General features: G+C 45.8%; 1 protein-coding gene across 1 annotated transcript; it reads right to left on the bottom strand.

Annotated features, from left to right (window-relative positions):
• Positions 1-25,685, bottom strand: DNAJB4 (DnaJ heat shock protein family (Hsp40) member B4). Its single transcript, XM_069738335.1, has 3 exons — positions 25,336-25,685; positions 14,591-15,162; positions 1-3,860 (listed from the first exon to the last, which is right to left on the bottom strand). The coding sequence occupies exons 1-3, from the start codon at positions 25,649-25,651 to the stop codon at positions 3,627-3,629; spliced, it is 1,122 nt and encodes a 373-aa protein (XP_069594436.1). The 5' UTR covers positions 25,652-25,685; the 3' UTR covers positions 1-3,626.
• Positions 25,686-26,153: the final 468 nt, after the last annotated feature.

The raw sequence follows: 26,153 nt of genomic DNA, 5'->3' as shown, positions 1-26,153 counted from the left end.
CAGGATGGGGGACATGTATACCAGGATGGGGGACATATATACCAGGATGGAGAAAAATATACCAGGATGGGCAAAGGATAGAGGACATATATACCAGGATGGGCAAAGGATAGAGGACATGTATACCAGGATGGTGGACATATATACCAGGATGGAGAAAAATATACCAGGATGGGCAAAGGATAGAGGACATATATACCAGGATGGGCAAAGGATAGAGGACATATATACCAGGATGGGAAAAGGATAAAGGACATATATACCAGGATGGGCAAAGGATAGAGGACATGTATACCAGGATGGGCAAAGGATAGAGGACATATATACCAGGATGGGGGACATGTATACCAGGATGGGGGACATATATACCAGGATGGAGAAAAATATACCAGGATGGGCAAAGGATAGAGGACATATATACCAGGATGGGCAAAGGATAGAGGACATGTATACCAGGATGGTGGACATATATACCAGGATGGAGAAAAATATACCAGGATGGGCAAAGGATAGAGGACATATATACCAGGATGGGTAAAGGATAGAGGACATATATACCAGGATTTGGCAAAGGATAGAGGACATATATACAAGGATTTGGCAAATGATAGAGGACATATATACCAGGATTTGGCAAAGGATAGAGGACATATATACCAGGATGGGTAAAGGATAGAGGACATATATACCAGAATTTGGCAAAGGATAGAGGACATGTATACCAGGATGGGCAAAGGATAGAGGACATGTATACCAGGATGGGCAAAGGATAGAGGACATATATACCAGGATGGGCAAAGGATAGAGGACATATATACCAGGATGGGCAAAGGATAGAGGACATATATACGAGGATGGGGGACATATATACCAGGATTTGGCAAAGGATAGAGGACATATATACCAGGATGGGAAAAGGATAGAGGACATATATACCAGGATGGGCAAAGGATAGAGGACATGTATACCAGGATGGGCAAAGGATAGAGGACATATATACCAGGATGGGCAAAGGATAGAGGACATATATACCAGGATGGGCAAAGGATAGAGGACATATATACCAGGATGGGGGACATATATACCAGGATGGGCACAGGATAGAGGACTTATATACCAGGATGGGCACAGAGGGGATATATATACCAGGATGGGTCCAGTGATGGGGGCATATATACCTGGATAGGAGACATATATGCCAAGATGAAGGACATATATACCAAGAAGTGAGGATGGGGCGCAGAATAAGGGACACATATACCAGGATGGGGGACATATCCCCCATCCTGAGACGCTTCCAGGTATATACCGTATCTACCAGGATTGTGGACACATATACATGGAAGGGGCCCAGGATGGAGTACATTAGTACAGGATGGGAGACATTACTACATAATGAAGGGGGGCAACGCTTATGTCTTCATGGGATTTTGAACACTATAAAGACCATACATCTGACCAACATGCAGAGGGAAGGGGGGAACCACATTTTGCATCGGGGTGCATTGAACTCTAATTACGGCATTGACTACAGCATATCAAAAAAAACTTTTAAAACCTTAGTTGCACTTTAAATAAAAATGGATACTAAAGCTTGCCAAGCAGTTTTAACAGCTGAGAGCCAGCACACTACCTATTTCTGGATGACCTCCACATACACATGGACGCTCACCTCACCTGAGAGTGCATGTGTTTTAAATGGACAGAATGGAAGTCAATGCCAGAAACCTAATTCAACATGACCTGCCCTTCTTTCCCTGACATTAGATGGTCATCCTTTCCTGATGAAATCCACAGGCTCAGGGGGTGCAGCCAAAACTGAGATTGGAGGGGGGTCCTGTAATCCGTCCAGCCCTCATGTTCATGGACGGCGACTGATTTTGCAGCTCAGCTCCATGAATGCTGCAACACTAAATCAGGACTATGGACAAAACGGGGCACAGAATTGGGAGCTTTTCACACAATCTCTTTAACAGAAGCCACGATAAGACCAACGCCGCGAGGCCCCAATGTCTACATTTACAGACCCCATACTCTAGATTCATTCTAATTCCCAATTTCATTGGGACCAACTGACCAAAGCGAATGGGGGTTTCCGATTCTCCCCCAACAGGTGAAAGGATGAGGCAGCAGGACCCAGGCCTTTCCACAGCCAGAGGTGCCTAAAGGCAGCTCGCTCCCCTTCCCCCTCAGAGCGTGCATGTGTATGGGGGAGTCGAGTGCCCACTAAGTTATATGGGAACCTTTAGATATACAAGGATACCATTACTGCTTAGTGACTCCCTCCCCCTCTACAGTCCAGAGTCCCCCTGTAAGTTCCCCCGCATCGTCCCATAGAGCGGCTGTTTGCACTCTGCCCATACACAAGCGATAGCTGTTGACCACTTGATTGACTCCCCCATAATCCTGCACCCCCACATTGCACATTAATTCAGCCGGAAGTCTAACTTGTAATGTTATTTGCTACTTGTATAAAGGCCGGTAAGTGGGATGAGAATTTCCTGCTAACCCTCCTACAAGAAAGACGGACCCTCTAATTTTGTTCTTCGGCCCCGCTCCGTGTATTCTGTGTGCGGTGTCTGCAGAGCCGTGCCAGTGCGGGTAGTTAGGGGATAGGCTTGCAGGTGGCTCAGGTGAGAAGAGGCTAGCCTATATTATTTGGGGGTCAGTTCCCATCCATTATAGGTCAGTTGCAGAGGGCAGGTGGAGCGGAGGGAAGCTACACGAGCAGATACAGTCCAGGTCTCGTAGCGACTGCGTAAGGATCTTCTAGTGAAGAAGGTGCACATAAGAAGTAGAGGTTTGGACCAAAAGAGTACAAAGAGACAGTAATAAGGCGTATCTGTAACGTTCAAGCTAAGCGCCTCATCTGAAGCAAAGCCGCCGTGAGCGGAATCAGGAGCCAGTGCCCGTCCGGCAGGTTACACGAGGTTCCCGCCTCTCACGCCCCTCTGTGAACTTCCTACAGGCCTATAAATGGGTTATATCTGAATTCATAAGGACATCCATTCCCGATAATGAAAAGATGAAGGGATCGTTTTCTGCCGGCCCTCAAATAGTTGTCGGCAGCAGAGCTCGCCATGTAAAACAGCAGATGTGCTGCCGATGATATGCAAACTGCATGGGGACTATTCCTATCAGTCTGTGTGGGGTCGTGCGAAATGGCCTGACCCGGGCGCTCACGGGATTGTTACAGAAGAAAAGCTAATGCCGCATTGTGAGAAAAAAAAAAACAAATAAATGTACAAAGCTGTGAAACTCACGTAACACCGACGCTTGTTAAAGGCTGTGCGGGATGAAGTCTGATGCTGAATATACCGCCAATCTAATAGATAAGAACTATCGCTATGCAGGGTTTGCGTCATCACCATTATTATGCTACTTGCAAGCTTCCTGATATAATGACCGGCTCCGTAATAACAGAAATGCTCCTACAGTAAACAGCCGTCATTAGTAGGCCTGTGAAACCCCCCCCCAAAATGGCAACAGCAGAAAATGTCCTCCGCAGGGTTATATACTGCACACATCCAGCCCTCCAGACACTGGGGTAGCGCGGATGGACGGCTGGCCGCACGTTCTAGGACTGAGGAGTCTGTTCGGAGACCACTTTGTGCTTTTGGCCTCGTCTAGGACGCCGGCAGGTGCCGTTTCAGAATTTCCTTTGATGACTGTGGAATGCTGTCCGGGAAAATGACTTCAAACTCGATCAGAAGGTCTCCATGTTGATCAGGGCTTTTTGGAAAAGGGAGTCCGTACCCAATAATCCTTCGCCTCATTCCCGGCTTAATAACTTCATTTATGGTCATAGGGATGTTGCGGTTGTCCAAGGTGGGCACAGTAATGGAGCAGCCACACAAAGCCTGGAAACACAGAAAACACGTTACATAAACCGCAGGCAATGAATACATACGTTCCCCATCTGGCGGACTCGAACCTTCCTAGTATTATAGATAGATATACGTCTCAGTAGCCGCCATGTAATATTTCATCCCTGGCTTCCCCCATCAGCTGTGTGACCTGCTGCGATGACCGGTGAATGCACGAGATGCCGGTCATCTCTGATGGGACAACCCTCCTAGCTGAAAGGGTCCTAGTGACGGACCGATCTTACCTCTTAACCTTTGCGCATTACACCCACCATAAATTCTTTATTTTTTTCACTGACGCAGTCGTACGAGATCTTGGCCTCCTGAATCGGCATGCCAACCGGACTGCAGTACTTAAATGCCATCATCATCCTCCTCACCCCTCACAAAGCAACAGCGGGGTGCCGATGGATCGTGATGGCAGTTGATGGCCTGCTTAAGCCCCCCACATAGTGGCCATCTTTGTGCTGCTATCAACCAAGCCGGTGGCTGCACTTCATGAGAGATCACAAATTTTACTGTATACAGGAATAACAAAGTATATAAAGTACAAGCGACAAAATGATTGCAGGTTCCAGCCCTAACAGGATTGCTAGAAAAAAAAAGGTAAAAAAAACCTTTACAAAATATTAAGAAACTATGAATAAAAAGTTTAAAAGTTTGTTGTATCATCCTTTTCCCAATAAAAAAAAAAGAAAAGAAATAAACATATTGGGAATAATCAAGTCCTCAAAAGTCCGATCTATCAAAATATAACATTATTCAACCTGCATGTTAACATCGAAATGCCAGAATTGCTACTTTTAGTCACAGGGCCCCCTTACAGAGTGGGGGCTAATAAGGGGCCTTCCTACAGAGTGGGGGCTGATAAGGGGCCTTCCTACAGAGTGGGGGCTGATAAGGGGCCCCCCCTACAGAGTGAAGATAAGGGGGCCCCCCTACAGAGTGGAGATAAGGGGGCCCCCCTACAGAGTAGGGGCTGATAAGGGGGCCCCCTACAAAGTGTGGGCTGATAAGGTGGCCTTTCTACAGGGTGGGGGCTGATAAGGGGGCCCCCCTACAGATTGGAGATAAGGGAGCCCCCTACAGAGTGGAGATAAGGGGCCCTCCTACAGAGTGGGGACTGATAAGGTGCACTCCTACAAAGTGTGTGGGCTGATAAGGGGGCCTTCCTACAGAGTGGGGGCTGATAAGGGGGCCTTCCTACAGAGTGGGGGCTGATAAGGGGGCCTTCCTACAGTGTGGGCTGATAAGTGGGCCCCCCTACAAAGTGTGGTCTGATAAGGTGGCCTTCCTACAGAGTGGGGGCTGATAAGGGGCCCCCTACAGAGTGGAGATAAGGGCCCCCCCCCCTACAGAGTGGAGATAAGGGGGACTGTTGTGAATTCTGTGGCAGAGCTCCCTCCTGTGGTCACAAGTGGTACTTCGGCTGATTCTCTCTGTGAGCTTCTGTTGGTGGAGGGAAGTGGTACTGCGGCTTCTGAGTTTCCTCCTTTAGGTGATCTGGTGAGGTCGTTGGGTGCTTCTCTGCTTGACTCCACCTAATGCTTTGATCCTGGCTTCCTGTCAATGTTCCAGTGTTGGACTTGCTTTTCCCTGGATCGTTCCTGTGGCCTGCTGCTCTGCATAGCTGAGTTCTTCTTTGCTATTTGTTTGCTATTTTTTCTGTCCAGCTTGTCTAATTTGTTGCTGGAAGCTCTGGGACGCAAAGGGTGTACCTCCGTGCCGTTAGTTCAGTACGGAGGGTCTTTTTGCCCCCTTTGCGTGGTTTTCTTTAGGGTTTTGTGTAGACCGCAAAGTTACCTTTTCTATCCTCGATCTGTTAAGAAAGTCGGGCCTCACTTTGCTGAATCTATTTCATCTCTGCGTTTGTCTTTTCATCTTAACTCACAGTCATTATATGTGGGGGGCTGCCTTTTCCTTTGGGGTATTTCTCTGAGGCAAGGTAGGCTTATTTTCTATCTTCAGGCTAGTTAGTTTCTCAGGCTGTGCCGAGTTGCATAGGCAGAGTTAGGCGCAATCCACGGCTGCCTCTAGTGTTGTTTGGAGAGGATTAGGGATTGCGGTCTGCAGAGTTCCCACGTCTCAGAGCTCGTTCTATGATTTTGGGTTATTGTCAGATCACTGTATGTGCTCTGACCTCTATGTCCATTGTGATACTGAATTGCCTTTCACAACAGTACAGGAAGCCAAAAGTGCTAATGATTCTCAATAGAGGGAAAAAAGAAGTTCTGAGACCATTTTTTTTTCTTTGCACTGTGTTTTGCCTTTTTTTTCCCCTAGACATTTGGGTGGTTCAGTACACAGGTGTAGCGATGGACATTAGAAGTCTGTCTTCATTTGTGGATCAGCTCTCGGCAAGAGTACAAAAGATTCAAGACACTATTGATCAGAAAGCTATGTTGGAACCAAGAATTCCTATTCCTGATTTGTTTTTTTGGAGATAGAACTAAGTTTCTGAGTTTCAAAAATAATTGTAAATTATTTCTGGCCTTGAAACCTCGCTCCTCTGGTGATCCAGTTCAACAGGTTTTGATTGTTATTTCTTTTTTGTGCGGCGACCCTCAGGACTGGGCATTTTCTCTTGCGCCAGGAGATCCTGCATTGAGTAATATCGATGCGTTTTTCCTGGCGCTCGGATTGCTGTACGATGAACCTAATTCAGTGGATCAGGCAGAGAAAAATTTGCTGGCTCTTTGTCAGGGTCAGGATGAGATAGAGGTATATTGTCAGAAATTTAGAAAGTGGTCCGTGCTCACTCAATGGAATGAATCTGCGCTGGCAGCTATGTTCAGAAAGGGTCTCTCTGAAGCCCTTAAGGATGTCATGGTGGGATTTCCTATGCCTGCTGGTTTGAATGAGTCTATGTCTTTGGCCATTCAGATCGGTCGACGCTTGCGTGAGCGTAAATCTGTGCACCATTTGGCGGTATTACCTGAGCTTAAACCTGAGCCTATGCAGTGCGATAGGACTTTGACCAGAGTTAAACGGCAAGAACACAGACGTCTGAATGGGCTGTGTTTCTACTGTGGTGATTCCACTCATGCTATCTCTGATTGTCCTAAGCGCACTAAGCGGTTCGCTAGGTCTGCCACCATTGGTACGGTACAGTCAAAATTTCTTCTGTCCGTTACCTTGATCTGCTCTTTGTCATCGTATTCTGTCATGGCATTTGTGGATTCAGGCGCTGCCCTGAATTTGATGGACTTGGAGTATGCTAGGCGTTGTGGATTTCTCTTAGAGCCCTTGCAGTGTCCTATTCCATTGAGAGGAATTGATGCCACGCCTTTGGCCAAGAATAAGCCTCAATACTGGACCCAGCTGACCATGTGCATGGCTCCTGCACATCAGGAGGTTATTCGCTTTCTGGTGTTGCATAATCTGCATGATGTGGTCGTGTTGGGGTTGCCATGGCTACAAGCCCATAATCCAGTATTGGATTGGAAATCCATGTCGGTGTCCAGCTGGGGTTGTCAGGGGGTACATGGTGATGTTCCATTTCTGTCAATTTCGTCATCCACCCCTTCTGAGGTTCCAGAGTTCTTGTCTGATTACCGGGATGTATTTGATGAGCCCAAGTCCGATGCCCTACCTCCGCATAGGGATTGTGATTGTGCTATCAATTTGATTCCTGGTAGTAAATTCCCAAAAGGTCGACTGTTTAATTTATCCGTGTCTGAGCACGCCGCTATGCGCAGTTATGTGAAGGAATCCCTGGAGAAGGGGCATATTCGCCCGTCATCGTCACCATTAGGAGCAGGGTTCTTTTTTGTAGCCAAGAAGGATGGTTCGCTGAGACCTTGTATAGATTACCGCCTTCTAAATAAGATCACGGTTAAATTTCAGTACCCCTTGCCATTGTTATCTGATTTGTTTGCTCGGATTAAGGGGGCTAGTTGGTTCACCAAGATAGATCTTCGTGGTGCGTATAATCTGGTGCGAATCAGGCGAGGAGATGAATGGAAAACTGCATTTAATACGCCCGAGGGTCATTTTGAGTATCTAGTGATGCCATTCGGACTTGCCAATGCTCCATCAGTGTTTCAGTCCTTTATGCATGACATCTTCCGAGAGTACCTGGATAAATTCCTGATTGTGTACTTGGATGACATTTTGATCTTCTCGGATGATTGGGAGTCTCATGTGAAGCAGGTCAGAACAGTTTTTCAGGTCCTGAGTGCTAATTCTTTGTTTGTGAAGGGATCAAAGTGTCTCTTTGGTGTGCAGAAGGTTTCATTTTTGGGGTTCATCTTTTCCCCTTCTACTATCGAGATGGATCCTGTTAAGGTCCAAGCCATCCATGATTGGACTCAGCCGACATCTCTGAAAAGTCTGCAAAAGTTCCTGGGCTTTGCTAATTTTTATCGTCGCTTCATCTGCAATTTTTCTAGTATTGCCAAACCATTGACCGATTTGACCAAGAAGGGTGCTGATTTGGTCAATTGGTCTTCTGCTGCTGTGGAAGCTTTTCAAGACTTGAAGCGTCGTTTTTCTTCTGCCCCTGTGTTGTGTCAACCAGATGTTTCTCTTCCGTTCCAGGTCGAGGTTGATGCTTCTGAGATTGGAGCAGGGGCTGTTTTGTCGCAGAGAGGTTCTGATTGCTCAGTGATGAAACCATGCGCTTTTTTTTCCAGGAAGTTTTCACCTGCTGAGCGAAATTATGATGTGGGCAACCGAGAGTTGCTGGCCATGAAGTGGGCATTCGAGGAGTGGCGTCATTGGCTTGAAGGAGCTAAGCATCGCGTGGTGGTATTGACTGATCATAAGAACTTGACTTATCTTGAGTCTGCTAAGCGGTTGAATCCTAGACAGGCTCGTTGGTCGCTGTTTTTTGCCCGTTTTGACTTTGTGATTTCGTACCTTCCGGGCTCTAAAAATGTGAAGGCGGATGCTCTGTCTAGGAGTTTTGTGCCCAACTCTCCGGGTTTGTCTGAGCCGGCGGGTATCCTCAAGGAAGGAGTAATTGTGTCTGCCATCTCCCCTGATTTGCGGCGGTTGCTGCAAAAATTTCAGGCTAATAAACCTGATCGTTGTCCAGCGGAGAGACTGTTTGTCCCTGATAGGTGGACCAATAAAGTTATCTCTGAGGTTCATTGTTCGGTCTTGGCTGGTCATCCTGGAATCTTTGGTACCAGAGAGTTGGTGGCTAGATCCTTTTGGTGGCCGTCTCTGTTGCGGGATGTGCGTGTTTTTGTGCAGTCCTGTGGAATTTGTGCTCGGGCTAAGCCCTGCTGTTCTCGTGCCAGTGGGTTGCTTTTGCCCTTGCCAGTCCCGAAGAGGCCCTGGACACATATCTCTATGGATTTTATTTCAGATCTTCCCGTTTCTCAAAAGATGTCAGTCATTTGGGTGGTCTGTGATCGCTTTTCTAAGATGGTCCATCTGGTACCCTTGTCTAAATTGCCTTCCTCCTCTGATTTGGTGCCATTGTTCTTCCAGCATGTGGTTCGTTTACATGGCATTCCAGATAATATCGTTTCTGACAGAGGTTCCCAGTTTGTTTCAAGGTTTTGGCGAGCCTTTTGTGGTAGGATGGGCATTGACTTGTCTTTTTCCTCGGCTTTCCATCCTCAGACTAATGGCCAGACCGAACGAACCAATCAGACCTTGGAAACATATCTGAGATGCTTTGTTTCTGCCGATCAGGATGACTGGGTGTTCTTTTTGCCTTTGGCTGAGTTCGCCCTTAATAATTGGGCCAGCTCGGCTACCTTGGTTTCGCCATTTTTCTGCAATTCTGGGTTCCATCCTCGTTTCTCTTCAGGACAGGTTGAGTCTTCGGACTGTCCTGGTGTGGATACTGTGCTGGACAGGTTGCAGCAGATTTGGACTCATGTAGTGGACAATTTGACCTTGTCCCAGGAGAAGGCTCAACGTTTCGCTAATCGCAGACGCTGTGTGGGTCCCCGACTTCGTGTTGGGGATCTGGTTTGGTTATCTTCTCGTCATATTCCTATCAAGGTTTCCTCTCCTAAGTTTAAACATCGTTTCATTGGTCCGTATAGGATTTCTGAGGTTCTTAATCCTGTGTCTTTTCGTCTGACCCTTCCAGATTCTTTTTCCATACATAATGTATTCCATAGGTCATTGTTGCAGAGATACGTGGCACCTATGGTTCCATCTGTTGATCCTCCTGCCCCGGTTTTGGTGGAGGGGGAATTGGAGTATATTGTGGAGAAGATTTTGGATTCTCGTGTTTCTAGACGGAAACTCCAGTATCTGGTTAAATGGAAGGGTTATGCTCAGGAAGATAATTCCTGGGTTTTTGCCTCTGATGTCCATGCTCCCGATCTTGTTCGTGCCTTTCATGTGGCTCATCCTGGTCGGCCTGGGGGCTTTGGTGAGGGTTTGGTGACCCCTCCTCAAGGGGGGGGGGTACTGTTGTGAATTCTGTGGCAGAGCTCCCTCCTGTGGTCACAAGTGGTACTTCGGCTGATTCTCTCTGTGAGCTTCTGTTGGTGGAGGGAAGTGGTACTGCGGCTTCTGAGTTTCCTCCCTCAGGTGATCTGGTGAGGTCTTTGGGGTGCTTCTCTGCTTGACTCCACCTAATGCTTTGATCCTGGCTTCCTGTCAATGTTCCAGTGTTGGACTTGCTTTTCCCTGGATCGTTCCTGTGGCCTGCTGCTCTGCATAGCTGAGTTCTTCTTTGCTATTTGTTTGCTATTTTTTCTGTCCAGCTTGTCTAATTTGTTGCTGGAAGCTCTGGGACGCAAAGGGTGTACCTCCGTGCCGTTAGTTCGGTACGGAGGGTCTTTTTGCCCCCTTTGCGTGGTTTTCTTTAGGGTTTTGTGTAGACCGCAAAGTTACCTTTTCTATCCTCGATCTGTTAAGAAAGTCGGGCCTCACTTTGCTGAATCTATTTCATCTCTGCGTTTGTCTTTTCATCTTAACTCACAGTCATTATATGTGGGGGGCTGCCTTTTCCTTTGGGGTATTTCTCTGAGGCAAGGTAGGCTTATTTTCTATCTTCAGGCTAGTTAGTTTCTCAGGCTGTGCCGAGTTGCATAGGCAGAGTTAGGCGCAATCCACGGCTGCCTCTAGTGTTGTTTGGAGAGGATTAGGGATTGCGGTCTGCAGAGTTCCCACGTCTCAGAGCTCGTTCTATGATTTTGGGTTATTGTCAGATCACTGTATGTGCTCTGACCGCTATATCCATTGTAGTACTGAATTGCCTTTCATAACAGGGGACCCCTACAGAGTGGGGGCTGATAAGGGGCCCTCCTACAAAGTGTGGGCTGATAAGGTGGCCTTCCTACAGAGTAGGGGCTGATAAGGAGGCCCCCCTACAAAGTGTGGGCTGATAAGATGGCCTTCCTACAGAGTGGGGGCTGATAAGGGGGCCCCCTACAGAGTGGAGATAAGGGGGCCCCCCTACAGAGTGGAGATAAGGGGCCCTCCTACAGAGTAGGGGCTGATAAGGTGCACTCCTACAAAGTGTGTGGGCTGATAAGGGGGCCTTCCTACAGAGTGGGGGCTGATAAGGGGGCCTTCCTACAGAGTGGGGGCTGATAAGGGGGCCCCCCTACAGAGTGAGGGCTGATAAAGGGGCATTCCTACAGAGTGGGGGCTGATAAGGGGGCCTTCCTACAGAGTGGGGGCTGATAAGGGGGCCTTCCTACAGAGTGTGGGCTGATAAGGGGGCCGCCTACAGAGTGGAGGCTGATAAGGTGGCCTTCCTACATAGTGGAGACCGATAAGGGGGCCTTCCTACAAAGTGTGGACTGATAAGGGGGCCCCTTACTGAGTGGTGGCTGATACGGGGGCCTTCCTGCAGAGTGGGGGCTGCTAAGGGGGCCTTCCTACAGAGTGGTGGGATGATAAGGGGGGCCCCATACAAAGTGGTGGCTGATAAGGGGGCCTTCCTACAGAGTTGGAGCTTCTAATGGGGCCATGAGAGTGATGTCTTTTAACCCCTTCATGACCGGGGGATTTTTCGTTTTTCCGTGTTCGTTTTTCGCTCCCCTCCTTCCCAGAGCCATAACTTTTTTATTTTTCCGTCAATTTGGCCATGTGAGGGCTTATTTTTTGCGGGACGAGTTGTACTTTTGAACGACATCATTGGTTTTAGCATGTCGTGTACTAGAAAACGGGAAACAAATTCCAAGTGCGGTGAAATTGCAAAAAAAGTGCAATCCCACATTGGTTTTTTGTTTGGCTTTTTTGCTAGGTTCACTAAATGCTAAAAATGACCTGCCATTATGATTCTCCAGGTCATTACAAGTTCATAGACACCAAACATGACTAGGTTATTTTTTATCTAAGTGGTGAAAAAAAATTCCAAACTTTGCTAAAAAAAAAAAATAAAAATTGCGCCATTTTCCGATACTCGTAGCGTCTCCATTTTTCATCATCTGGGGTCGGTTGAGGGCTTATTTTTTGCGTGCCGAGATGACGTTTCTAATGATAGCATTTCGGTGCAGATACGTTCTTTTGATCGCCCGTTATTGCATTTTAATGCAATGTCGCGGCGACCAAAAAAACGTAATTCTGGCGTTTCGAGTTTTTTTCCCGCTACGCTGTTTAGCGATCAGGTTAATACTTTTTTTTATTTGATAGATCGGGCGATTCTGAGCGCGGCGATACCAAATATGCGTAGATTTGATATTTTTTTTATTGATTTATTTTGATTGGGGCGAAAGGGGGGTGATTTAAACTTTTATGTTTTTTTTTATTTTTTTCACATTTTTTTAAACTTTTTTTTTTAACTTTTGCCATGCTTCAATAGCCTCCATGAGAGGCTAGAAGCAGGCATAGCACGATCGGCTCTGCTACATAGCAGCGATCTGCTGATCGCTGCTATGTAGCAGAATTGCACGTGTGCTGTGAGCGCCGACCACAGGGTGGCGCTCACAGCGACGGGCAATCAGTAACCATAGAGGTCTCAAGGACCTCTATGGTTACAATATACAAGCATCGCCGACCCCCGATCATGTGACGGGGGTCGGCGATGACGTCATTTCCGGCCGCCCGGCCGGAAGCGGTAGTTAAATGCCGCTGTCTGCGTTTGACAGCGGCATTTAACTAGTTAATAGGTGCGGGCAGATCGCGATTCTGCCCGCGCCTATTACGGGCACATATCAGCTGTTCAAAACAGCTGACATGTCCCGGCTTTGTTGCGGGCTCACCGCGGAGCCCTGCATCAAAGCAGGGGAGCCGGCATCGGACGGTATAGTACGTCCGATGCCGGTAAGGGGTTAAGGGGGCCATCTTACAGAATGGTGGCTACTAAGGGGGACAATATACTGTTTGGACTACTGTGTAGGTCATCATACAGGTTAGCGACTACTGTAGGGACCGTCATAAAGTGAGGGGGCCATCATACAGTGTGGGAGCAATCAAACAGTGTGGGGGCTACTAAGAGGCCATTATACAGTGTGGAGGCATCATATAGTTTTCGGGGCATTATGCAGTCTACAGTGGAGCTGTAGTTACATCATACTGTGTATAAGGGAGTTATGGTGACAGACTGTGTAGAGGGGCTGTACAGGGGAAGTCTCAGTGGCCATTAGCAATGTTAAGTGGGCACTTATTGTTATAAGGGCACTCTGGTAATTGTGACTGTGCTGTAATCTCTGCACTGGAGAAGTTGTCATGTCGGTCTGGGCCAGATGGGAAAAGTGAGCGACTCCATCAGAAAGAACATCAGCTGTAAGTCACAATCTATAACTGTGCTGTGACCTATTACATGTTCGGCAGGACCGGCATCTACCACTACGTGGGCACTATACACTATGTGGTGGCAATATCAGAGTTGGCCTTTGTATAGTGATTTCTTTCAATAACAGCTCGGTTATCTGCTGGGGTTCCCTTACATCAATTATTAGGACGTGTCACCATAGCTGTAATCAGGGTTACTGGTTAGGGGCCACTCAGATATTTCGCCCCCCTGAGATGAACCCCTAGCTACACCTCTCAGTTCAGGTGAAACATTCTGCACGGAGCACGGCGCTGTATACAGAGATCTCATATGTAAACCTGTTTGACATCCTCTATTAGGATCATGCGTTACAACTACTCACTGCATACATCATATAAAAAAATCCTGTAAATTAGACGCAAACAGTGACTCTTTGAGAGCGTAAAACCAGTTCTGCAGTCAAAATGAGCCCCTGATTTTACTGGTGGTTGGAGCAGACGTGACGATGGACGGTGACTGCACACAAGACGTCTGTATGTGCAAAACACACTTATTCTATCCAGAGAAGCAAGCCTTTGTGTGACCAAATGGCCGGCCCCCGGGCGTTCTCTCACTCCGTCCTCCGCTTCATGTGATCATTTTTCATTTTCAGACCCTCCGATTCAAGTCTTAGTCCCCGACAAGGTAGCGATTCACTTATGTTACAACATACGGCTGTAGACAACACATACGGCAATAGAAGGACCATTGTGTCCAATGTTTCCCCCCTGTCATCTATATATTTTTTGGATCGTTCTCAGGATATTATTTCTTAAAGTCACTTTATGTAAACTACTTCCCATCCTGTGTCTACAACGTCCGTCCTTTGTGCACTACGAGCTCGGCCAGGAGGGATCACTGGATAGGTCTCGGACTTTGGGGAAGTGCCCTCCAACCATGGCGTCAGATTAGTATCACACAAAAAAATGTCCGTGCAACACCTCCCTATGATCAAGTCTGTCCCCCGAAAAGTCACAGTCCTCACTCTGATAAAACAAAGTCTAGACAAAAGAGATATAACTAACAAAGTGGCAACCATAAATCTTACCTCCCGTAGGCTGATCTGTAAAGGGCACACAATGTTCGAGCCGTCCCTCTTAAAATGTGCATGGGGCTTGTCCTTTATGACAAATACTACATCGGCAGGAATGGTCATGGGCGCCTCGTCTCCCTCTTTGGGGAATGTGATTTTGGTGCCTTCTTTCCATCCTTTCTTTATCTCGATGGTCAGGATCTTATCCTCAGTCCGTGCAGTTCTTCCGTCAGGATTCATCCTCTTCCTGGCGATTCTCATTCTTTTAGTGCATCCGTGGTATATCTCCTCTAGAGACACTTTCAGCTCGTGGATTATTGGGGGGTCCTGTTTGCGTCGGATCTGACCAACCTGGTTCTTTTCTCTTGGAAACCCATTCATGCCAAAGCTAGAAAATGAGCTGAACGGATCGCCATCCAACTCCATGTCCTCGTCGTCCCGACCGCTGGGCATTCGTCTTCCGAAGAAGATTTCGAAAGGGTTTGCTCCACCGAAAAATGCAGCAAAAGTGGCGTGTGGATCTCCATGAAATGTGTAGTGGAAGTTTCCTCCGTGTCCATTTTGTGCCCCAGGTCCTCCTTTAAGTCCTAGAATTAATGATAGAAAAACATTATTGCAAGATTCTTACAGGATTTTGATACAATGTCATTTCTGGACTCTTCCCAATAATGCAAAGGTCAAACTCTCTGCTCAAAGAAATTGGGTGAAAGCAATCACAGGATGGGCTGTTAGATGCAGTAGTTGACCAACAATTGGGCAACAGATATTCCCATCTAGAAACGTGCACAATAAGTCGAGCGTTCATGTTTTGAGTGAGAAGAGAAACAGGGCCTTAACTCCTGGGTGGACCAAAGATTGGACATGTTGAAATCCAATATTCACTATCCTTCTTTCACCCGACAGCTCCCATCAGGTGTTCCCTCCACGGCCTAGAGAGTCTCCCGAATGAAGAGATGCACATCAGATGGCTGTTGGCTCAACGTTCATTCAGTTGACAGCAATGAGCTCTCTGCTCAGCCAACATATGTTTTCAATGGAAAGATTCACATCTAGGTACATTCAGATGGGCCGACCTGGGCCTGTTAACAAGCGCCGATCCACTATATATATATATATAAGTTGATGTTGCTTACTTAATGGTCTGTTTACACCGACCAACGAGCCCTGATGGGACAAGAACAATTACTAACAGCATCGTTATGCCCCCTTCCCTTACAGCATCATGTTATCGGCAGCACATCTGGTTGCACTGGACGATGTGCTACCGATAATGATGCTTTTTGTGGAGGCATAAACCATCCAATGACCAACGAGAGATCGCTTTTCTCGTTCATTCGGTGATCGCCATCATGTCTGGACGGATAGGTGGGAAGAAGAGATGGTTCCCTGATTTTGAGCTTGTCTACATGCCCCTTCTTCCCCTTCTTCAGGCATATCTGCAGGTCCTGCAGAGATTGTTGAGCTCTGCCTATTTCCTTCCAATGCAGCATTCAGAGTCAGAACTTAGCACGATACTGAAAGCATCTTTATAGAAGACCTTTCACTGGATTTTTTTGTTAATTTTACATCCCCCAATTTCAGCTACTCTACTGATTCCGGAACAGTTTTTCTTCTGTTCCGATCCCGTCCAAGGTTATGTTCCCCGGTAATAATGGAGCAAATTTTCCCTTCAACAACGGGGCGTGTAGCACAGAACTTTTCTGTGGGTGTTTGCAGTTTCTTTTCTGATACTAGCCAATCAAAAAATGTCCGTGCCCACAGAGATGGTCTTTGCATCATTACCGGGAGGCATCGTTTTGGAATGGAGAGGCTCAAATGGAAAAGGAAAACTGTTCCAGAATCAGAAATTGGAAATGGTTCTCAGTTAAAATAAAAACAATAAAAAAATCCAGTGAGAGCTCGTCTTTACAGGGGTCTTCGCATGTTTGTTAATGGTTAAAATTGCACAGTGCGTGTAAAAACAAGTAATTATTCCATTCACTTCTTATTACAATCCTCTCCATTCAAGAGGATTTTTTAATTTCATAGTTTTCCATTTGATGTCTAGGTTACCGGCCAGCTCTGCAAGGTTTGGGTCCATAGTCGGGGAGCATGTACTTGCAAACACAGAGACACTGTGCTGCGTCAGAGGCGAGACTGGCTCTGCTGCAGGAAGCACTGGAGGCGGCAATGCACCCGCGCTTCTCCCAAGTACGTGGACCGTCCACGCGGAACTTCTCATGACCGGCACATTGGATCTCTACAAAAAGGTAACATTTTTGCAGGGGGACAAATGTAAAAATGTGCTGACCGATCCCTCCAAATACATAATATCAGAGCGGTCATACCGCATGCTGCTCCGATTGTGTTTATTGCTACTTATGTTCTCAGCCTCATTCTGCATCTCAAACTTACAGAAACACATAAGTGTCAAGTATGGAACAGAAGGTAAGAAAATACAAAGTAATCAGCATGAAAGTATGATGAAAGTAACCATGGCAATGAAGACTATGGGAATGCCGCTTTCATCTGATGGGGAAAGTTTATTATTAGGATCAGACTCGATGCACAAACATCACAAGGGCTGGTGAGAGGATAAATCTGCTGCCACTCACTTTATTCCACTTCTTGGTGTGAGGCCGTGAGGGGGATCATATGTGAGGGTCGATATGTGTCCCCCAGGATGCGCATAGAAACGTATTGAGGTGGCTGGAGTGAGTTGCAGTCACAGGCATAGCTGTGGTTGCAGTGCAAAATAAAAGTGTCGACCTGGTCAAGTTATTTGGCCAAAGCAATGTTTAGGAAAAACCCATTAAGGGCTTTTATTTTTGGAGCGAACTACAGGATGGTAGTGGGGCGGTTCACTCCCTCCAACCAGGTCTTACAAGTGGCCCATGGCCACAGATTCCATTTAAAAACCCTACAGCATAGGTTGGGTATGTCAGTGTTGGTTTGCAAACTGCAGGGCAGGTGGCTCTGCAACATCCGGCTTGTGTGAAGCAACATGGAGCCAAGGGAAGCAAAAATGCCTGGCACCCCTCAGCAAGACACGACTGTGCAGCTGCCCACGGCAACAGGTCTCGGTTACGGACTGTCTTAACGCCCTGGCTTCGAACCGAAGGATACCATTTGCTTTCCATTTGTGAGTTTCTTTGGACATTAAAGACATTTGCTTTGAACGCTTATGTGGTCCCTGCCTATCTATCTGTTGCACTGCACCAACCCCGCTGCACTACATTGGTCACGTAAAATTTGTTCATCTTGTGTCAAATATGTTAGCATCATTTTGTGCATTTTAAGCCACGAACACCTAATGCCGCCAGAATTCTGCTGCATGCTAAATAGTAAATTTGCCCCAAGTTTTTTGGACCAGAAGCTTAAAAGGGTTTTCCCTACTATAATTGTTAATCTTAACAGGTCCAGAAGGGTGTAAGAAAAAAATAATACAGTCAGCATTTGGACTGTCACCACTTTACTGCACTAATTACTGTGTCTCCCATTGTTCCCTCTAACAGTTTCTACCACATAACTACAAGAATCAGCTTTAGGAGCTGTTTATTGTGCCAAGCATCCTACTGAAAAGGACATTTAGGAAAAGCATAGTGAGGACAGTCCTATCAAGCAGCATTACTGAGCACATCTGCTGATTGGTCGGTGACTAACAGCTGCTCACAGGTCCTTTTCAGCCGAATACCAGGCATAACATACCCAAAATCTCAGGAATAGGTGAACGGAAGCTGTTTATACCTACTTTTCTTTTTCTACCTTCATAAGTGTCATAAATGCTGATGACTGATCACCACAGCTCCTTTTTGTTAGACATCATGAGGGTCTCAGTGAGTAGACATTCATGGCATTTACTATTTTAAAGTTAAAGGGAACCTGTCACCTGAATTTGGCGGGACCGGTTTTCGGTCATATGGGCGGAGTTTTGGGGTGTTTGATTCACCATGTCCTTACCCGCTTGCTGCATGCTGGTCGCAATATTGGATTGAAATTCATGCTCTGTCCCCCGTAGTACACGCCTGCGCAAGGCAATCTTGCCTTACGCACGCGCAGTATGCTTTGCCCAACTGCGGGCAAAGCCGAAAAGCATTAGTGCGCATGCGCCGGCGCACTATGTCCCGAAAGTATTTTGCTGTGTTCCGGGACATAGTGCGCCGGCGCATGCGCACTAATGCTTTTCGGCTTCAATCGACTTCAATCCAATATTGCGGCCAGCATGCAGCCAGCGGGTAAGGAAAGGGTGAATCAAACACACGAAAACTCCGCCCATATGACCGAAAACCGGTCCCACCAAATTCAGGTGACAAGTTCCCTTTAAGGTTAACCTCTCATGTGTTGCATTGAACCTGCCCAATCTCAAGCCTTCTCCAGTTTTGGCAAAGAACAAGCAGCAGCTAGACTGCCATATTAAACAGTTATTACTACGAGCATTTGACACATCACCAGTAAGAAGGCGACTGATGAAAATGGATCATATTGGTAAAAGTGCTCCCTGCTTGTTCTGCAATTAGCTCCAAACATGGTGACTGCAAACATGACGCTACAGGCCTTAAAGTGTTCACAGTACAAATGCAAATCCATGCAGTCTGCAACAGTATTGCGGTAATATTAAGGAAAGTATCAATACAAATCAGATCTAAGCTTGTCGCAAGAGCGCACAATTATCGACCACATGGCCCTCCAGGTATGTGCACACGGTCAGTAAACGCTGCAGATTGGACGCTGCGTACCTGTGCAGAGTCCAGATGTTACAGCATAGTGGATGGGATTTCAATAAATCCCATGTCCACTCTGTGTACACCGACGACCGCAGCTTCCCTGGGGAGACGGACATGCGGTGCATCTTTCCAGACCACAGCTTGTCAATTTATGTTGCAGAGACACAAGTCTCCGCAAGATAAATGTCACCTGTACAATGTATAGGACGCGGTGATTCCGCACGATTCAATGACCACAGAGGATTCACCTGCATCCAAAGCGCTGCCACTTACTGACCGTGTGGACCTACCCTCCTAATAAAAGGTCCAGCATTTTGTACGCCTTCTCCAAACAGCGAGCACTCGTATCTGTGCGTGACGAGACAGCAGGGACCGCTCATTATTTGGGAGGGGTCCAAAATGGAACCAAATTTTAACTGTGTATGTGACTGTACAGTGATGACCATGTCAATGCAGCTCAGCCATAATGCCAAAGAGACTGGAGATGGAATGAAACACATGGCTCCAGCCCTGGCATTTCCTAGAATAACACTGAGTGGGTGGCGCGGACAGAAAACCACATTCCACGTCTGAGCGTACGGGGCTGTATACACAACAGCCAAAAATCAGGGGATCAAGGCTATAGCATATACTGCATGTGTCTGCCAGGAACAAAACTTTATTATCCTGGGCCCCCCTATAATCACATGCCATTTATTACAATGGGGTCCTATCTGAATACAAGCGCTGTACTCCCAGATCATAGCTACCAACATTTCTGGGGTGTTTTAAGTTCCATCCCAAACCCTGACTGCTCATTCTGGGAATATTCACCCCTCCCGGGAACACCTTTCACTCTCCCCAGAATTCCCACTTTTGGTTTGGGCAGCTATTACATTTTCGGCCCAGGAAATCAGGGACAGTTAATGGCTATGCGATGTATGGAAAGAGAAGTAGCGGCAGATGCTGCCAGAATTGTTTTATTGGCCGATAGCGTAACTGGAAACATTGGGTTTGCAAAGGAGACAGTCAGCAAGACAATCTAGAAGGATTTACTGGAAGAGTTTAAGTAAGTTGTCCCATCCTATACATATAAATCTTACTCAATGTATATTGAGACATTCTGTAAATATCCAAAAAAAAATCTTTCTGGAATAGTCTCATAGACAATAACATTTGTTGTTGTTCTTTACAGTAGAATCCAGGCTCCATTATAGGCATGACTACAAGTCGCAGAAGAGGTGCACAATTGTTTCTGGTGGCGCGACACCACCATATATCCCCAACTGGCGCCGGGTAGCTGGGCGTCCATGGGCACATATGTGCTATATTAGCATTCTGACCCTGTCCCCTACAGGAAGGGTGGGCAGAGGTCGGGAAGGCCTTAGGGGGTCTGAGAGTCCCTTGATTGGTTGCAGTTAATTCCTGCCCCACGTTCCTCTTGCACCAGATTTGGTTAATCTCCCCACCATTTTTCTCATGCATCAAAGTTTTACCTGTATACAGAAGCTGTGAACAGTGATTTGCCTTTTATACCGAGGATTTGCCAAAACTGTAGTTGTCAAGGAGATCAGTGATCGCAACGTCAGCCGCATAATTCTTCATTTGTCGCAATTAACGTTTCCATGGATATTACAAAAATACAGAATTTTGTTTTCTGCTTTAATTTAATAGTGACAGAACTTAAAGGGGTTGTCTCAGCAGAATTTCTTCAAGAGGCGGGGCGGTACGATGATTGACAGTTCGGGCCTATGGCATGGTTCTGCAGCTGGCCAGAACGGAGCGCTGCCCTCTGCTGCTGCAGTCGGGGAGGAGCGCACAGACACTGAAGCCGTGAGGACTGAGCGGTCCAGCCAGCTCCAGAGCAGCGCTCACAGGCTCAAAACTATTGACACCACTGGCTTGCCTGGAGAAGTAACGTCTGTAGAGAAAGCTCAGGCAAGCTAATGCTGTCAATCACCAGTGACGGAGGCGAAGACATGCCAAGCCAGTGGGCAGAAAGGTGCACTGAGCCTCTTGGCCACACCCAGGGTGCACCATGCCAAGCCAGTGGGCAGAAAGGTGCACTGAGCCTCTTGGCCACACCCAGGGTGCACCAAACATACTAATTAGCATGCATCATTAAACTTCAGTCTCTGCAGAAGAGACGCAGATTGGAACCATAAAGCTGATTTTAATAGGGGCGATCTCCACTACAAAGCGATGTGCTTAGCTTATACGGTCAGCTGGGATTACAGGCTCCTTTTTAGCTTCAAACATAGACAAGATTAAGAATGGGAAATATGATAAATAGCTTCCACATTGCCCTAACACTACTTACCCCCATTTATTAAAAGAATGGAAACGTTAAAATGCAACATGGAGACAATGTTTCTCCAGCACCAAATATGGAGGGCCATCAGATACTGATAAGCACGGGCTCCTCAATAAATGCATTGCCCCCAGGCCTGGGTATATGGAGTATAAGTTCTGCTACATGTCGTCATATTCGCCCCCAGGCCTGGGTATATGGAGTGTAAGTTCTGCTACATGTCATTATATTCTACATCTGCTTTCATGATTTTTCACTGATTGTACAAGAACGAGCCCAACAGTGTTACTGGTCCTGTGGGAGCTGACGACGCAGCGCTATAATGAAGCCGCACACTGAGGATCACTGCAAAATCTGCAAGATGTTAAACGCTGCCCCCCTCCTGGAGACGCGGTCTTATGGCTTGTATTCTTATGGCTTGTATTCTTATGGCTTGTATTCTTATGGCTTGTATTCTTATGGCTTGTATTTCTATGGCTTGTATTCTTATGGCTTGCATTCTTATGGCTTGTATTCTTATGGCTTGTATTTCTATGGCTTGTATTCTTATGGCTTGTATTCTTATGGCTTGTATTCTTATGGCTTGTATTCTTATGGCTTGTATTCTTATGGCTTGTATTTCTATGGCTTGTATTCTTATGGCTTGTATTCTTAAGGCTTGTATTCTTATGGCTTGTATTCTTATGGCTTGTATTTCTATGGCTTGTATTCTTATGGCTTGTATTCTTATGGCTTGTATTCTTATGGCTTGTATTTCTATGGCTTGTATTTTTATGGCTTGTATTCTTATGGCTTGTATTCTTATGGCTTGTATTCTTAAGGCTTGTATTTCTATGGCTTGTATTCTTATGGCTTGTATTCTTATGGCTTGTATTTCTATGGCTTGTATTCTTATGGTTTGTATTCTTATGGCTTGTATTCTTATGGCTTGTATTCCTATGGCTTGTATTTTTATGGCTTGTATTTCTATGGCTTGTATTCTTATGGCTTGTATTCACTGTTTGCAATTAGGATTTAGGAATTTCATGACATCATGTAAGATTTTCAGTGTCCGCGCCTGGAGCCGGCAGTCCTGTACATATCGTGCAGGAGCGAAGACGTCTCTCCAGCTCCATGATTTCCTTTTGTTGCTTATGACAATGACATAGTAACCATCCAGCCACCATAGTTTGTTTATTACCCTTTTTGGTTACTTTTGTCTCTTTTCTAATATTTAGCATGTGGTGTTGAGTACATTACCATCGCTCAGAATCACCTTGGTCTTGGCATCTAGTAATGTGACGTCACATAGAAGGCATTTATACTAATGCGATACTATGCTAGCGTCACATTTACAAGCACCAACCCTGTAAGACTCGGCACCTAGGATTAGTTGTTAGCTATCCTATTACTATGCATGTAACATCTAATTGAATTTAGTGCATTTTTCTAGTTTCTGATATTTTTCCAGATTTTGTTATATCTATATTAGATTATTGGGGCTGCACAGTGTATTGAAAGGGAACCTGTGAACAGCTCAGAAGAGGGCAGGATTGGCTCTTGATTTATTGCTGCCATTTCCCCTCAGTAATCTCTTTTGTTTTGTATTTTCAAAATTATCTTTCCTCAGGGGCGTGGCTTTCAGGGTACTTATGCAGGGCAGCCCGAAGACCCCACCCCCAGAGAGTCATGTGAGCACCGCCCCCTTGGCAAAGAGCATAAAAAAATTAGCACTAAATAAAAAGGCCCATACCTCTGGTACAGTATAGTGGATTTAAAAAAAAAGGGGGAATACTTAGAAGAACAGCGGGAAAAACATAAGAGAGAAAATTGGACGCTAGTGGCTCTAAGCTCACACATTGCACAAATCACACTTCAGTGAAAGTGGATGAGATTTATATAAATCCCTCGCACATCGTACCTCTATTTTTTTTACGCTGCGGAAATTGATCTGAGGTGCAATTTTGGTAATCTGTGGCACGTCAATCCCTCTAGGCGGTAAGTATGCAAAAAATCTGTACATAAAAAAACGCATGTGCGTCTTTGTGTTTCGCTGTGGACATGCAGCAAAAACGCCTGTAATGCGCCCGTGACTATCACTAAAGATGGACACTGAGCAGGCGGACAGTAGCTTTATTTAAGGCTCGACATGTCATAAATATATCAACAATTGCAAAAGAAATGTAGGCTTGGAACAATAAGAATGCAGTTTATTAAATGTAGAATTATTAGAAACATAATTAGAAGTAAATATATTGTGTATTATTGGTGGATATAAAGTTGGTATAAATAATAGTAGGTAATAGTATGATTATAACTGTTTAAACAGATAAATAATTTTATTGTTTTTTTTTTTTTTTTTTTGCGAAAATTGACTATACAGCATTTACTCCTGTTTGTATCCTAGATTTGGATATACCCATTCCTTTACCCTTCTAACCCCCTTCTTTGCCCTTCCCCTGCCTATCTCTCCCATTACAATAAATAATGTCTTAAGTATAGTAAAATATTGAGAGAAGATATACTTTAAAGATAGAAGTGATATGCCACATCCATAGCTTGTTATTGTTGTTAAAAAAAAAATTGTTTTGTTTTGTTTTTCTTTCTTTTTGGAAAAATAAATAAAAATCTGTTGAAACATAAAACTATAAATAAATCGCAATGGAAAAAAAATAGCGACAAAAGACAAATATTGATGGAATTATGGCTTCTGTGTTCTCCTTCCAGTTTTTTTTTTTTCATTTCTAAAAATGTTAAAATAAAGCATTGTAACTTGTTATGGGTTTTTATTACATTTTTTTTTAGGTAACAATTTTATTACCCTAAGCCTAACCCTAAATCAGTCCTTAAGTTTAAAAAAAAAAGTGTAAAAATATAACAGCCGCTCTCGGTAATGAATAAAGATTGATTTCAATCAAGTGTCTTTGTTCCTTGGCTGCTCACCTTTTTTCCTTGCTGCCTATGCAGCTGTGAAGACGGGCTTGCAATTATTATTTGCTGCCTTCCGTACTGAGATGACAAACCTCACTTCATTAGTCAGAGCTTTGTCATTTCAGTTGCTGCCTATGCAGAGCACAGAAGCTGATGGCAAGTCTCATCTCATCAGTTGTGCTCTGCATAACCAGCACTCACTGCATGCTTACAAGCACGGTCCACTTTACAAGGTGGACATTGTTGGGAAGCAGCGAGTTGGGGTGAAATTTTGCAATCCCATATAGACTGTGGCACATGGGGTAACCGTGCCCCTGACCCCCCTAGCGCTAAGCCACTGATATCAGGCCCTTTTGTGGGGCGCAAACTATACATACAACACAAATGTGATGAGAGCGTCGGCTTATTATGACGTATCACTATTTTATTGTCCTCATACATGGCATAACACTAGATTAGACACCGGCCCATATATGTCGCATGCAAACAGTCTGATTGCAGCAGCTGCTTTGATAAATCCTGGGATCATGGGGTCTGGCTCAGTCGATATTAACCAGCGGGTCTCATCCCCTTTTTTACTGACGCACGATAGCGACACCCCCCCCCCCCCAATCGATGTCATCTCATAAACATAGCATCAAAAATGTCCCGTCTGAGCCCAGGATGTTTCCATCTGACGTCGATTTAAAGCCGCAGCCACAAAAGGAAATAATGCAAAAAAAATAAACGTAAACATATCCCATCCACTAGGGTTATTGGGAGTCGTGCGGGATACAGGTATTAACCCCTGGAGTACCATTTGACTATCAGTCGTCCATTGCATGCGGGAAGGATGAGACATAGAAGATGATACATACCCTCCTCCCCGTATTGATCATAGATCTCTCTCTTTTTGGGGTCACTCAACACCTCGTAGGCTTCCGCTATCTCCTTGAACTTCTCTTCTGCGTGGGCCGACTTGTTCTTGTCCGGGTGCCACTTCAGAGCTTGCTTTCTGTAAGCTTTCTTGATATCCTCCTCTGAAGCCCCCTTCTCGATGCCCAAAATTGAGTAGTAATCTTTCCCCATAGCCCCTCTGATGACAGGACTGGAATGCTCAGAGCTCCTCGTCCCTAATGGGATCCAAATAGTGTGTCCCCCCGAGTGCTCGCCGATCCATCCCCTCCTGCTCATATATAGAGATCAGCTCCCTGCCTCCCATGTACGTCTCTCTGCTGCCTGCAGAATTTACCAGCTCTTTCTACAAGGTTTTTTTTTTAAACAAGCCGAAGCTTTATTAGATGACAGGCTGCAAAAATTCTACCGAACTCAGAGAACAGCTTCCTACTGTGCCCAGATAAAGCAGGTGACACGGAGAAAAGTGCCATGTGACCAGGAGGGCCGCACATCAACAAGAGGCCCACTGCTCCATGTGTGCAAGATATCTCACATTATAGGATTTCAAAAGTACACATCAAAGAAACATTTTAACAAAAACACAGAAAGAGCAACCTTACATTACTGATCCGGAGTTATATTCCAGATCCAGAGCTGCACTCACTATTCTGCTGGTGCAGTCACATGTACATGCATTACATTACTGATCCTGAGTTACATCCTGTATTATACTCCAGAGCTGCACTCACTATTCTGCTGGTGCAGTCACTGTGTACATACATTACTGATCCTGAGTTAC

The sequence above is a fragment of the Ranitomeya imitator genome, chromosome 8 (genome assembly GCF_032444005.1).
Source record: "Ranitomeya imitator isolate aRanImi1 chromosome 8, aRanImi1.pri, whole genome shotgun sequence".
In the NCBI taxonomy this organism is placed as follows: Eukaryota; Metazoa; Chordata; class Amphibia; order Anura; family Dendrobatidae; genus Ranitomeya; species Ranitomeya imitator.
The sequence above is the reverse complement of the archived record's forward strand: the minus strand, read 5'-3'. Positions and strand labels throughout refer to the sequence as shown.

Excerpts from the sequence above, each read along its gene's own strand:
- DNAJB4 (XM_069738335.1), bottom strand. The coding sequence starts at position 25,651 with ATGAGCAGGAGGGGATGGATCGGCGAGCACTCGGGGGGACACACTATT. Across the intron at positions 15,163-25,335 it reads TGATCAATACGGGGAGGAGG|GACTTAAAGGAGGACCTGGG; the intron begins GTATGTATCATC and ends CATTAATTCTAG. Across the intron at positions 3,861-14,590 it reads TACAGATCAGCCTACGGGAG|GCTTTGTGTGGCTGCTCCAT; the intron begins GTAAGATTTATG and ends CTGTGTTTCCAG.